This window comes from Anser brachyrhynchus (assembly GCF_964034855.1).
Source record: "Anser brachyrhynchus genome assembly, chromosome: 2".
Lineage (NCBI taxonomy): Eukaryota > Metazoa > Chordata > Aves > Anseriformes > Anatidae > Anser > Anser brachyrhynchus.
The window spans coordinates 106,052,470-106,067,298 of NC_137695.1; the positions used below are offsets into that span (position 1 = coordinate 106,052,470).

At 46.7% G+C, this 14,829-nt stretch overlaps 1 protein-coding gene across 1 annotated transcript; it reads right to left on the reverse strand.

The window, feature by feature from the left end:
* Positions 1-2,913: 2,913 nt before the first annotated feature.
* Positions 2,914-11,047, reverse strand: TUBB6 (tubulin beta 6 class V). The gene is made up of 4 exons (XM_080580351.1): positions 10,845-11,047; positions 10,413-10,521; positions 9,130-9,240; positions 2,914-4,550 (listed from the first exon to the last, which is right to left on the reverse strand). Exons 1-4 carry the CDS (start codon positions 10,899-10,901, stop codon positions 3,487-3,489), a joined length of 1,341 nt encoding a protein of 446 aa, XP_080436477.1. The 5' UTR covers positions 10,902-11,047; the 3' UTR covers positions 2,914-3,486.
* Positions 11,048-14,829: the final 3,782 nt, after the last annotated feature.

The window sequence follows — 14,829 nt, forward strand, 5'->3', positions numbered from 1 at the left end:
TCATTCCTTAGTTAGCCCCAACCACCCCTAAAAAAACAAACACAAGCCATACCCAACCACCCCAAAAATGCCCTAATTTAACTCTTTGCAGTCTTTACCTGACTCTAAAAGAATCATCTCTCTGGGAAGCGTTCTCCTACCCCCAGTTTGTGCCATTTACCTGTATAGAGCTTAAACGTCACTCTTGTTTAATTGCAGCATGCAATTAGTAAGTCTCTGATACTGTAAAGGAGATGCAAGTTCCTTTGCCCCTGTTTTTAGAGCATCAGCCTACTTTGTGTAGCCTCACCTCACTAAGTTTACGTAATTTGTGCCAAAAGTGGCAGAAGTTGTGCTGGGACCTTGGAGTCAAAACAAAGATATTAAAACTAATTAAACGCTACCCAACCTCCTCCTTTAAAGAAGGACTGTTAGCCTACAACTGTAAGGCTTCAAGTGGTTTAGCTTAAATCAAGAAAATCAAGTTCAGTCTGCGCTGTGGCTGCCAATAAAGGCAGATTATTTTCGTTTGCAAACGCAGAGCAGTGCAGCGTCAACTAGCAGGGGCTTGCACAGCAGGTGGGGAGCCACTGCCTTCCCTGTTCCTCCTGCTGCTGGGAGAGGGTGCGGGGCGAGACCCTCTTTTCAACCTTGCCCCTGTTCCCAGGGGGTGACCGCCCTTTCCTTAGAGATTTGTATCCTTAGAGAAAAAATGCAAGTGAGAAAAGGGAGAAAAGTGAGCTCAGGAGGCAGATAAATCAAGAGCCTAAGGGGAGCTCGGCCCAGGCAGCACGTGCAGGGGCTGTGTGTCCGAAAACGGGCTCTGCCTGAGCCCTTGCTGGCTGTGACCAGAGCAGCTTTGCAAAAGCACCCCCCCACACACCCGGCTAGGGTCCTGCTTCTGGCCTGATAGCACGCCTTCCTTCCACCGCATGCCTCGCCCACTCTGTTTTAAAGTGGGGTCACTTAGGAGCGCATTTTCTGTATTTTTTTTTCCTTCCCTCTCATGCTTGTGCTGGCAGAGGTGTTTGTGTCTGGGTGGCATCGGGAACTGCACTCAGGTCGGGCTTGACCTGGCACCACACAGCTGTGTTGTTTCGTGCCGCCAGGTGCAAAGCAGTAAAAAGGAGAGCCGATGACAGTGGGCTAGCCACAGAAAGGAAGCGTGCTGGGGACTAGGTCGGAAAAAACAGCGGGGAAATGAAAAACAAAAGTGAGGAATGTGAAAAAGCCAAACAAAGCCAGGCGTGACTCAGCAGGTACGTTTCAAAATAAAAGACGTTTCTAAGTAAAGAGCAGAAACTTACTCGAAAGGAAATGCAACTGAAGGAAACATCCAGCAAGCCTATTAATAAAGGAGATTTCTGTTTTGTGACAAAAAAGAAAGATAACTAGAAAGTTGCTTGAATGAAAGGGAACGGGAATCATTCCAGCTTCCCAGGGCTCATACTGCTTTCACGCAAGCTGGGCCTCCGGTGATGATACTACAGGCTCCTGTCTCATATGTGTGGGTTCGGTTGTTGTTTTTTTCTTTTCTAAAATCACATGCAAGAGCTGTCTCATTTTTTTGTTTGTTTGTTTGTTTTTTCCTTCTGAAGGTGCCATTAAGTTGCCTCCCCCACCTCAATACATTCTAGAAATCCTCATCCAGCGGTTGAAAGTAAACACATGCAAAAGAATGACTGAGTCAAAGCAGGATCAGGGACGTTGCAGCCTTGGATTCCACAGGGTCCGGGTGGAATTCTGGCTTGAGTCGATGTCGGAAAAACAAGAGGCTGGCTCACTAAGCGAACACTCAGTTATTCAGGATCTCCGAGATCCCTGGCATTTTTAAAGTATTAACTTAAAAAAGAAATAATTTATTAATAATACCAGAATGTATGGCTGGGACCCAGTAATGAATTCTGTGTTACAATGAAACAGAAGCTCCAGAAGCTAAGAGATGGCTGCTCCTACTTCACCCGAAGAAGCTAGGCGAGTGCTTGTACTTGTCCTTGATGAAAACTCGGTTAGTTCCAGCAGTGTATGGAACAAAATTGAGCCGACAGCTTCAGCTTACATGACGAACAGTTACACGGCCCAGACCCTTTATAAAATACAGTCTTATTCCCTGAATCCCAGACTAACCAAAGATCGTCTTTTTAGGATCTTTGGAAATTATGCTTGTAAAGTGCCTTTTTAAGTATTGAGCAACGCCATTGCTTAGCAAGTGCTTCAGAAGGCGAGAAGAAAAAGAGCAAAGAGTTCCTGAAACACACGAAGTTTGGATTTCCGCAGGGTTTTTCCTTTGTTTGCTTGTTTTGTTGCCTAGAAACTGACCTAAGACACTCCGTGTAGACAGAGTGTTCTCTGGCGGAGGCTCTCTAATGGAGAAGGGCTGTTTAATTGATACGACCAGAAGCACAAAGCGCGCGTGAAGCGTGGATACCCAACGGTCCTTCTGTCAAGGCAAGTCAGCTGGGCAAGACAGAGACCTTTTGGTTTCAGCTGTCGTGTAAGCAGATTAGCTGCTGTTCACCTTCCATTTTGCCAGCTGTTTTGAATATGGTGGATAAACACTTTTATCTGTACTTTAACCTCAGCCTACCCAGTGATTTGAACGAGTTCTGGTTACGAGATGTCCACAGCACCCCTAGGGGTGAACTAAACCCGGGTAGGGCGACGCAGCAGCACGCAGCCAGTGCCTCCTCTCCCACCACCTTCCCTGGAGTATCTGACTTTCAGCTATGGGGCACGGTGGAGTGGAGACAGGTGCCAGAAACACCATCAACCGCTGCCAGTTTACACCCCGCGGGTCCTTAGAGCACATACCACAAATGGACAGATTTCATATATGGCATCTACGATTACTCAGCAACAAGCGATGAAGCCACACAGCTTAGCTCCAGCCTGCAGCTCGCTGGGTATTTCTACAGCATTGACTGCCCAGAACACTTTTGCTTGAGGATACTAATCTTTTTTATTCCGTTTTTAGAGAATTGGAGTCAAATGTCATCATTAATACTTACTGTACAGAAACATTAAAAACTTTTTCTTCTTTTTATTATCAGTAAATTTTTGTTCCTGGCAGTTCAGTATTGTGCATTCAGTACAGAATGAATACTTCAAACCCACAAGATTTTCTTACTCAAAATTGGAAGAAAATAGTGCAGCTCCATTTGTAGATATTCATGCGTATTTTACTTCTTTTCTTGTACAACTTTATGGAAGACAAATTTGTTTGGAAAAAAAAAGATCCCAAACTAGCAATCTCTGTGTTCAGACTCCTAGGCCAAAGTCTTAACCGAATGCCTTACGTTTGTCTCATGAACAGAAATAGCCTGATTTTCACAAACACTGAATGTCCTCAGTTCCCAGTGACCTCAATGGGCTCTGAAGAGCACCACTAGCATCTGAGACTCATGTTCCTTTTTTTTTTTTTTTGAAGCCTAGATACAGATTTATAAGCCTAATTATTACAAATCCAGATGCGAGAATTTGGCCTGGAAAATAGCATACCTAATTTCTTTATTCATTGATTTCTTCTTCCTCATCTTCAAACGCTTCTTCTCCATCATTTGCTGTAGCTTCTTGGTACTGCTGATACTCTGACACCAGATCATTCATGTTGCTTTCTGCTTCCGTGAATTCCATTTCATCCATTCCTTCTCCCGTGAACCAGTGGAGGAAGGCCTTTCTCCTGAACATGGCTGAAAACTGCTCCGAGATCCTTTTGAAGAGCTCTTGAATAGCAGTACTGTTGCCAATGAATGTGGAAGCCATCTTGAGGCCACGAGGCGGTATGTCGCACACTGCCACCTTGACGTTGTTTGGGATCCACTCCACAAAGTAGCTGCTGTTCTTGTTCTGGATGGCCAGCATCTGCTCGTCAACCTCCTTCATCGACATGGGACCACGGAAGACGGTAGCCACCGTCAAATATCTCCCATGCCTTGGGTCACAGGCTGCCATCATATTTTTGGCGTCAAACATCTGCTGGGTGAGCTCTGGAACAGTGAGCGCTCGGTATTGCTGGCTGCCTCGGGCTGTCAACGGAGCGAAGCCTGGCATGAAAAAGTGAAGGCGCGGGAATGGGACCATGTTTACTGCCAGCTTCCGGAGGTCAGCGTTGAGTTGGCCAGGGAAACGCAGGGATGTGGTTACCCCGCTCATGGTAGCGGAAACCAAGTGGTTTAAATCACCATACGTTGGAGTGGTGAGCTTCAGCGTGCGGAAGCAAATGTCATACAGAGCTTCATTGTCAATGCAGTAGGTTTCATCCGTATTTTCAACCAGCTGGTGGACCGAGAGCGTAGCATTATAAGGCTCCACCACGGTATCAGAGACCTTCGGGGAGGGCATGACGCTGAAGGTATTCATTATCCTGTCAGGATATTCCTCTCGTATCTTACTGATGAGCAGGGTTCCCATGCCAGACCCTGTCCCTCCTCCCAGGGAATGAGTGAGCTGAAATCCTTGCAAGCAATCGCAGTGTTCACACTCCTTTCTTACTACATCAAGTACGGAATCAACCAGCTCTGCCCCTTCTGTATAGTGTCCTTTGGCCCAGTTGTTTCCTGCACCAGTTTGTCCTAAAACAATAAACAATAGGGAAAAAATTATATATAAAGTTATTGGTAGGGTTTGGCATTTGGACACCAAATAGATTCACATCACATCTGTTAAAAAAAAAAAAAGCTGCTATAAATCTGTTGGGTAGGTAACTGGGCTCTTCAGTTTTGCCTACAAATGTTTTCAGCAGTATCCACAAGCTTTTTAACACGGTCTCCTTTTGCCTCAAATCCCCCTTAGTTTTCATTTATGCCTCTGGGCGGCTTTCTGTTTTTTTCGTATTTAACTTTCCATAAATGCAAAGATGGCATCGACTCCATGCTTTGAAAGCTCTCACACTCCCAATCCTACTCATTCCATAAACACAAGGAGACTGTTTATATTTAAATGCTCTCAGTTTATAAGGACCATGATGTATACGAAGCTAAATCACAGATACGCATTTCTAAATGAAAGGTTCTTGGACTGTTCCCATGAGTTGCTACTGCCAGACAGGAGGCATTGTTGTCACTCAAGGGTAAGGCTGGGCTTCGGAAATGCTTTTTAACTTGCTATATCAAGAACTATAACTTTTTAAATTCAGGGTTACCTAGCCTGAATCAAAATAGTGATCAACAGAAACTTCACAAATGTTATTTCAAAAATTTGGGGGTTACTAAGTGCCTTTTAACTTATACTCATTTCCCTAGAAATTCACTGTTCTTCGGGATCTGCAAAGCAACTTGCAAAATTGGATTATTTGCATTTGATGAGCCCTTGATTTTCTCCCCCTGCTTCCATTTTCCTTTAATACTCCCATTCCTCCCAGTGACTGCTACATACACACGTCGTGCCACCAAACCCAGCCAGCAGTGCTATTGTGAGAGGTCATCAGAAGGAGCGACAGTTTCAGAATCAGGTACAGGGCTGTCAACCCCTGCATTGTTCTCCAAGTCCTCCCTTCCTTCCTACTACCATGTCTCAATTCAATTCCCAGTGTCTGTGTGTTGATGCCGAACATATGAATTTGGGAAACTGCCTGCGGGGGTATTGTTCAGATATGATATATTTTATTTTCACTGCAGAAATGCTTGGTTTCCTCATGATGTATTCAGTTAGTTGATGCATTGTTCTACACACTGCTATATTTTTCTCTCTTTAAATCTAGGAAGCTCAGCACTTCCTGTCCAGCTGGGCAAAGCACAAAGTAATATCCTTCCAGGATTAAATATGCTTGCAACGATCTGCAGTGTGCTTGAGCAGGTCTCCTACTATAGATAGGGATCTGTATAACACATCACGCTGCACATTAACAAGACATTGCTCTAAGATGCAGAAGGATTTTAACAAGGCCAAATTCTGAGTTTAGAACCATATTTTGCAGATCGTCCCTTGTGCGCACACAGTATCATCCTTCTCCAGTAGGCAGTAAGATAAGGAGAGAACAGGAGAGAATGGAGAATAGGAACAAAGAGTGAGGAAAGAAGAGAATGGTAATTACTCTTGAAAATGTGGAAAATATATGTTCATGGAAAAAAAATAATCAGAGACTGATTTTACTTGCTTTTTCTTAGCTTGCAAAGTAATTTAGGAGGTAAAATGGCTAATCCAGAGGTGGGCCTGTTCTTCTTCAGGCTATCTACTGCATCAGACTCCTTAAAAATCCAAGTTGCGTAAACTCCTAGAAGCCCACAGGATCACTGCCACCTCTCTCTGTTGCACTAACAGAGCCTGTGTATTTAAATCACGGTTTAACTGTAGCGGTGGCTGCCTTCACCAATGCGAATCGTTTCCCTCCACCCTGTAACTATCAGCTGCTCCTGTGATAACATCCCACTCCACCTACTTACTCAGCCACCTGCCTAGGATCTCCTACTATGTTTCCCTAGGAGATTTCCTGCTGGGCACACACACACACGCCCAGTAAGCTGATGCTTCCAGACCCCCTGGCTCTATAGCACCACAAGACCACCACACATGCGCAATCCCTGGAAGCTCCAGACTTGTTATCTGTTACAATACCATACAGTGCGGAGGTGCCAGGGGTATGACAAGGCTGCCATATACCTGGAAGTCTTGACCACGATTGTGAAACCCCACTGGATGCTCCCCACTTGTCAGATACCCAGCAAACCTCTGAAAATCTTAGACAAACACATAGAATTGTCAAACTCCACCTAGACTAAATCTAAGCATGGAAAATGAGCGTGTATCCGCAAAAATCAGGACTTGGCAGATCTTTCACCAGTCCCGGAAGCTCTGTATTGTACGTAGCCAGTCTCTAGCATCCTGCCTCTGCCTCTTCTCACTGTGCATTTTCTGAGATCTAAAGGAAGTCTACAAGTAATCCCAAAACTGATCTGTGCTGTTGGTACCTCCAAATCTTCCCACCACTATTTCTTTCTCCAGTGAACTGTAGAACTATTACACGTGCTCAGGCTGAGCTGCACACGCACGGAAGCCATTTGTTTAAAAGACTATTTATTTTTTAATCTCCAAAATAGCAACTATTTCCTGCAATCTTCTTTCTTGCCCTCTCTCCACTGCTTGAAATAAAAGACAAGTCTGGGAGGAGACTGGTAGCTTGTATACTACTGCTTAAAAGCCCATAAAAAAAGGAGCTACATCAGACTGCTCACAGTGGTTCTTGGTGGGCAGCCTTATGCCATTAGGAGGCCAGGAGACCTGCTGCTCTCCTGCAAGCTCGTTCCACCTGTGCATCTTCACCTTTTGGATCAGCACCCTGCCAACACCAACATTAAAGCACGAGGATTATGTCTGCATCTATCTCAATCTCCTGCTGGTCTGGGCTAAAATTCTTGTATCTGGAGTGTGTGATTATGTACCCAGTATACCTGAATCAAGTTCTGACTGATGGTCCACAGCTACTCGCTACAGAGACGTGCAGACGGATGTGTTTATACAAGCAGAGGCTACAAACATCTCCATCAGAATGAGCCCTAACGGCCTGTGACACAGCGAGTATGGAACAGCCAGCTTCTGTCACAAAATCCTCTGTTGGCCAGGCTGGATTTTTAAAAAGAGAAAACAAAACGCTTTGTCGGCTTTTGACACAGAAGATCATTACTTCAGCACTCGGGCAGCCATTCTGCATTATTCAGCAGGTTGCGAGGACAGTGCCTGATGCTGGCGGGGGCCTCTGTCAGATACGAATCCATCACATGCTGTTGGCTCATTGTTAGCTTGGCAGGAAGGGAGTGCAGTGAACTGAACTGCTGTATTGTATTGAAGACACTGAATTGATTTTGCTCTGGTATTACTGGTGATATGCCAAATGGTGAAGTTCCAGCTCAGGTATTTCCAAAGGTCAACTGAATTCACTTTCAAGGGGCTGCTGTGGTCCATGCAAGAGAAAGGGAGTAAAAGCAGAAACCTGAATATAAAAACATTTTGTACAGCTGCCTATGGCTTTTTATCCCAAGCTTACTCATACATATTGTAACTTAAAATTCCTTTGTAAGATGCCTTTAAAAACACTGCCATGGAGTATAAGGGAGAAGAAGAGGGACAGCATTAAGAGTCTGAAGTCAGTTAAAGACTTAAAGTGACTCACTATGGCTTCTTATTCCCTACCTCAACAGCAACAGTCTGGTCTGCAGCTTGTTTCATACCACCCAAATAATGTTTATCTGTTCTCTGTCTGTCCCTGGCATTGTTCCTTCTTCATGTTAACACAATATACCAAGCTAACTTGCAACCTAAGCTTGCCTTGGCAGGAGGAAATGTGTTTTGTGGCTAGTACAAACTTGGAAACCAGAAGGACATGAGAGTTCTCATGGTAGCTTTAATTCAGACTTCCTGTTTGAGCAAGTGGATCACTTGACTTTCACACGCTGTTTCTTCTTTAGTGCAAAGGAGCCGATAATGCTTCTGTACTTTGTAAGGATGCTATGAAACTGAATCATGGTAATGTGCACTTTTAAGCTTCAGTGGAGAGTACTACAGAAGTGCAAAGCAAAACAGCCAAGGCTAGAACCACCCTGTCCACAAATACTGGGAAACCTGAAGTTCCTCACATGCTCTCAGACTGTTCCTCATTATGTTGGAGAATAACCCAGAAACCAGCCATACATGAGTGTTTTTCATATTCGAATTGATCTTCTTCTACCGCCTACTATGCCATACTGCAAGACTCTGCTGAAAAAGTTAAACTAAACACAGCCTTTAAACAACTTCACATCAAGCACTTAATATCAATTCAAGTCAAGAACAGCCTGGCTGGTTTGTGGTTGAGGTTCCCCCCCCCCCACCCTTTACATTTCCTGCAGAATTTCCATGTACTTTGTTGCAAATAAGTAGTCTCAGGATTTCCGTAAAGTTCATAAGTATTGAAAGCAAGTGTACACTATCTGAGTATCACAGGAAACTTTCAGTAGTTTGCTAATTGAAGGGACAATTAACAGAAGAATGACTCTTTCAGTTAATGGAATCTTTTGGCTGACTTAGATAATTGGAACTGCTTTGTTAAGCTATTAAGACTTCTGAGTACTAACGATCACTTGGGAATAGGGAAGAGGCAACATAGTTTAAATGCTTTTTGACCATTCACTCGGTAATTGAACACCTGTTGGATTTTTTTTTTAAGTGACATCTACATACCAAAGATGAAGTTATCAGGCCGAAAGAGCTGACCAAAAGGACCAGATCTCACACTGTCCATGGTTCCCGGCTCCAAGTCCACTAAGACTGCTCTTGGTACAAATTTCTGGGCTGCAAATCAAAAAAATAAACATACCCTCAATGTTCAGAAAAATAACTAAAACACTTACAGCTCTTAACATACAATTATGTTATATTGCATGTTAGTAGTCTAATATAAATTAGACATATATTTCCTATACAGGAAGTCAGGTGGTAAAAAAAAAATCTCAGCATCATAGGAAGAAATCAATTCTACTTGAACAACAGACTTGACATCAGATGTCAATGGTACATGACGTTTTGTAAGCTCTTTTTTCTGTGTATCATGGGGTAAGTGGAGAGTTTATGTCCAAATGTTCCTAAAACATTTCACAAGCTTGATGCTTGAAGGAATCACCTCCAATGAAAGTGCTACTTGGTGTAGGTACAAACAATAGCAGATTAGCATCCCTACCACAAAGCACAAAAAAGGAATCACAGAATGGTTTCGGTTGGAAGGGACCTTAAAGATTCCTGGTTCCAGCACCTGGTTCCAGCACCTGGTTCCAGCACCTGGTTCCAGCACCTGGTTCCAGCACCTGGTTCCAGCACCCCTGCCATGGGCAGGGACACCTCCCACCAGACCAGGCTGCCCAAAGCCCCATCCAGCCTGGCCTTGAACACCTCCAGGGATGGGGCATCCACAGCTTCTCTGGGCAACCAAAGTAGTTGAAATTGTTCAAAGAAACTAAGGTAAATAACATGCATTAACCTAGGCTGAAATGCTTGCACTTTTGGGTTCTTCTCAAGAGCTGAAAGGACTCCTGGTCCCCAGTTTACCCTGTAATACCTTCCAACACCAGACTGCCTCACAGGATTTGGGCACTTTTAGCAACTTATCAATGAATCGCCATTAGCTATGGCCCAACCCCCTCCATCCTGAAATCAGTGTACTACAGATGCAGGCTCACATAACCAACAGTTTAATTTGGGACAACCGATATGACACATCTGATGAATTAATCATACGTTAGAAGAACAAACACCCAGCACAAACAAACTTCCACCTCCAGACACCACGGCCATGCCCATACTGGGACATTCCCCCGTGCTACTTCTCCCCACCTGGGGAGACGCTAGCAGGTGCCGGGGGGCTGACGGCAAGCAAGGAGGGTAGCCAGATGTGTGGTGCAGTTTCACCAAGACCCGCTCTCTCCCAGATTTCTGCGTCCCTCCCCACAGGCTCCCCGCCCCGCACTTACAGGATGATTCATTATAGTAGACGTTGATCCGTTCCAGCTGCAGCGCTGAGTCACCGACGTAGCCTCCGGCTGGGTCGATGCCATGCTCATCGCTGATCACTTCCCAAAACTAGGGGAGGAGAAGGAGCGGGAGGAGAGGAGGGTCAGCGAGCGCCCCGCCGAGCCGGGGGCGGCGGCCGGGCAGCTGCCGGATTCCTGGCGTGCCCCACGGACCCTGCCCTCCCCGCCATTTCGCGCCGACCTGGCGCCGGGAGGGGGCTGCTCGGCCTCCCGCCCGCACTGAATACAAATAAATTAAATAAAAAAGATTTAAAAGTTGGCTTTCAGCGCTTCCCAAAGCCTTTTACGGCCAGCAGGGCTCCTCCCGGGCGCGGCTCCCTCAGGAGAAGCGGCACGGCGGCGGCGGCAGCCCCGTCTGGCCCCCCGGCTCACCTTGGTCCCGATCTGGTTGCCGCACTGGCCCGCCTGGATGTGCACGATCTCCCTCATGGCGACGCCCGCCCCCAGCCCCGGCACGATCGCCTCAGCCTCGCCCTGCCGTGCCGGCCCAGCCCGGCTCTGCCCCCCGCAGGCGGCGCTTTATGGGCTCCGAGGCGGCGCGGACCCCCCCCCCCCCCCTCCACACCCCTCCGCCCGCCCAACGGCCGCCCAACGGCCGCCCCCATGCCGGCCGCGGCTCGGCCCCCGCTGAGGGGGGGCTCGGCCCCCGGCTGCGGCAGGGTGCCCCCTGTGACAGCCGCAGGGGGAGTCATAAAATCGTGCCTCCTCCTCGCTGTCCTGGCGGTGGCTAACTGCTCCTCATCCCGGCTGTCTGGGGTGGTTTTGCCGGCAGGTCACACCGAGCCGCCGCCTGGCGCTCGTCACCGGGACGATGAGGAGACTTCTGTGGAGCAACCTCCCAGAAAGCTCGTGCATGCCCTGGAAGGTGCATGGCGTGAGCAGCTTGGTTTTTAACGAAAAGGGACACCTTCTGTCACCTCCAGACAGGAAACAAGTTCCCAGAACTGCCGTGTCTCCTTTAGGATCCCTTTAGGTAGCCGTTTCGCAGTTTCCCAGGTAGAGAAAAGCTGGCTAGCTTGGCTGTCCGTTTTAACGTCCCTGTGACTCTTCGGTGGAATGCCACTTCCAGTGCCACTTAGAGAGCCTGTTCTGATACGTAGCCCTGGTAGGAAGCATTCGTCTATCCATGCACATCCTTACAGTCTGAACACATCTCTTTGGTTGTGCAAGACCAGCCCTGAGGCCACAGTTGCAGAACTTCACTCATGTTTTAAAAGAATTAAGAATTAAGTTAGGTTAAAGGTGACCCAGCTGGAATTCTCCAGGACAAAAATCTTGGGTGCTCCCTCCAGTCTGAACGCAGTTAAAATAAGCCCAATAAATCATTATATGACCCCTAAATAACCCCAAATCTGTACCTAGGCTGGGAGGCCTCCTCCTTTCTACCTGCCCCTATGTTGCTGTGACATGACTGATACCAGCTAGACCATGTGCTCTGGGCACCAACTTGCTTTCCCCTAAATGTTTTTCAGCGGAGCTAGCAGTTTCTTGCAGATGACCTCTGAGTAGCCCACAAACACCACGCTAGGCTGAGTCAAATGCCTTTCTGACATCCGTGAAGCAGCTGGAGGATCAGAGCGTTTGCCTCGCAAGCAGTCAGCACCACAGGATTGGATACTATGTGCCTTTTTCTCTGCAGAAGGACTCAAATAAATGTCCTTCTGATTGTGATCTGCATTTTTGGAAGAGATCCATGAGCAAGTCATTCGCTCAGTAGCCTGATTATTGAGGTCATCTTGGGCTCTCCTTGAATCTGTATGTCCTTGAATATGCCTTCAGGCCTGGCTTTCCCCATGCTTTGCAGATCCTTTAATACACCATTGTGTCTCATACGTACCGTCAGAGCATTGTGTCTTGTTAGGATCATTTCTGCTACTATGCCACTTTCTAAAAGTCATTCTCCAGATCGCTCGCTCTCCACCTATTCCTGTACATCTGTCAGCTGGGCTTTGCTTCTTACTAATCTCAATCAAGGAAAGGGTAATACCTCTTCTGTTAATTAGGCACAGCTATCAGGTATGAAATGTACCTGTGGAAGACTTGCATGAATACTTTCAACTTCAGACCCTGTGTGCGAGAGCAGCATTAGACTTCTCAGCGGCAAGCTATCCTGCATTCTGATGGCAGGATCTCAGATTATTCCTGTAACCATTACAACATTGGAATTAGGATTTTAAAATAGGTTTACTCTTATGGCACAAAAGAGCCTAGGCGTAGTTCAAGAACCCGCTACATTAAGTGGTGTAACAACATAAAACCAAAAGGTAGTTGTTAGGGTTGCCAAATCTGCTAGCTGGATAGAGGTGCGGCTGCCACAGCTCGATGCCACTAGCGCAAGTCCAGTTAGTGGAGAGACTGAGTGTGTGTTCCCAATGGGCGCACACACACATCCCGCACCTATACACACATATCCAGCCACACTGATTGGCATGAACAGAAAACACAGCACGCATGCAAACACAAACAGCACCCGTGGCCTCATCCTGCTGCTTTCTCTGGCTTATCAGGGCAAAAGCCCATTAATGGAAAATAGATATGCGTATGTACACGTTATACAATATGGATCCCTCCAGTAGCTGACCTTAGACAGTCGCCTGTTCAGTAGCTGACTCCTGGACCCCAGATCTTCCAGTTGCTGGCACCCAGAAGTGTTCTCAGAGGCCCACCGCCCTGCTTCAGTTCATGGCATTTACACCCACATATACGCTGTGGGTCCCTCATCCAGTAGCTGGTCTTAGACACTCAGCCCATTCAGAAGCTGGCTCCTAGATTCCCTGGTTCTGGTGCAGACTTTTGGCCTTACCAGTAGCTCACCCCCAGACCCCATCACAGTTTCCTCAGCGGCCGGCTTGGGCCCCCTGCTCCCTCCAGTAGTGAACTCACAGGCTCTCTATTCTCCTCAGTATCTTGCCCAGACTTATGGCTGCTCCAATACATGACCCCCAAGCTTCGTACCCTGCTCTCCAGCACAGCCTGGCTTGATTTTTACTGGTGAACACACTGATGTACAGACCCATACAATGTGCATGCACTCTGGTCTCTTCAGGTGCTGGCAGCACAGACACGAAAGCCCCTGTGACCTGTGGCCCCTACTCTAATTGCTGACACCACACACACATACATGGGGAATGGAGGGTCCCCTCGCCCAGGAAAATGATCAAAATAGAGTTTAATGAGACAAGCCAGACTGAGGTGATAAGTGCAGGGCACAGCCAGACAAGCGTAGGGCATAGCCAGACAAGACTTTTTACACCCAGTGGTTCCATTTTAACCCCTAATCCTTTTATTTTTCCATGCTTGTTACTCACCAAACCACCTTCCCCTCCAGCCCCTCATTTCACTACCTCTGACTCCTCCTCCGAGCATTCCCTGGTAAGTCCTGTATGACCCCAAAGACTCTGTTCCCCTGCATTCCCTACTGAGTCCCGTACCCCGAGGCAGTAAGCCCCACGAGTACAGCGAGCCTCTCCCATTGACTCACGGTGATGGGTGTCACACCCGGCCCATGGGCTGATCCCTCTCTGGGCGGAGTCGGGGCCAAGGCTCCTTTTCCATGGGTATGTTATTGGGGTTCCCCCACCTGCCATTGTTCCTGGAGATAAGCCTTTAATCCCATAACCCAACAGCAGCCTTCTGAATCAAATCGTAGTTTTAGATGGAAAATAGGGAGAAAAAAATAGACTTGTGTAGGCCACTGAAGGGGTAAAAGAAGCGGTGGGACTACTGCAGTAGAACCTTTAGTCCACATGTGTCCTGAAAAGCTCTATGTACCAGCAAGTGTTTGTCGTCTTCAAAAGGTTCATCTGCAGTTGGTCCACTGTCCTTCAGAGGCCAAAACTTTAGCCGTTTTCCCACACATACAAAGCAACCAAGTGAAATAAGCGTCAGGCTGTGGAATTGTCAGCGGTGAGCAAGTTTACCCAAAGTATTTGCATCTCACTTTAACACATTTTAAAACTATTTAAATATGTTCTCATATTCGGTCAGACCTGAACCAACCTGCAGCTTCCCTGTGTTTTATTGCTAGTAATCTGAAAAGAAGCAACACCCATTTCTTGGTCATTGAATGTAAATGTACCTTTGAATCCTTTTCATCATCCGAGCTGGTGTTTACTTGGCAGTTCAGCTGACTTAGGAGATGCAGTTGCCATTATAATGTGTATCTTCAAAAGCCTGCATTCTTGTTGGCTTCGTCCAGGATTTTTAAAGGCACTTAGGTGTTTCAAAATCCTACCATGAGCTTAACTGCCACGGCTTACTTATGGATGTGTTTTAAAACCCAGTAAGTGCCTCTTGGAAGTTTAAGGCACCTAAATATCTAAAGATTTCTTTATAGGTGCTTCATCTGACCGAGTCC

Coding starts and splice junctions, on each gene's coding strand:
- TUBB6 (XM_080580351.1), bottom strand. CDS start 10,901: ATGAGGGAGATCGTGCACATCCAGGCGGGCCAGTGCGGCAACCAGATC. Junction 9,241..10,412: donor CTACTATAATGAATCATCCT/GTAAGTGCGGGG, acceptor TTTGATTTGCAG/CCCAGAAATTTGTACCAAGA. Junction 4,551..9,129: donor GCCTGATAACTTCATCTTTG/GTATGTAGATGT, acceptor TTATTGTTTTAG/GACAAACTGGTGCAGGAAAC.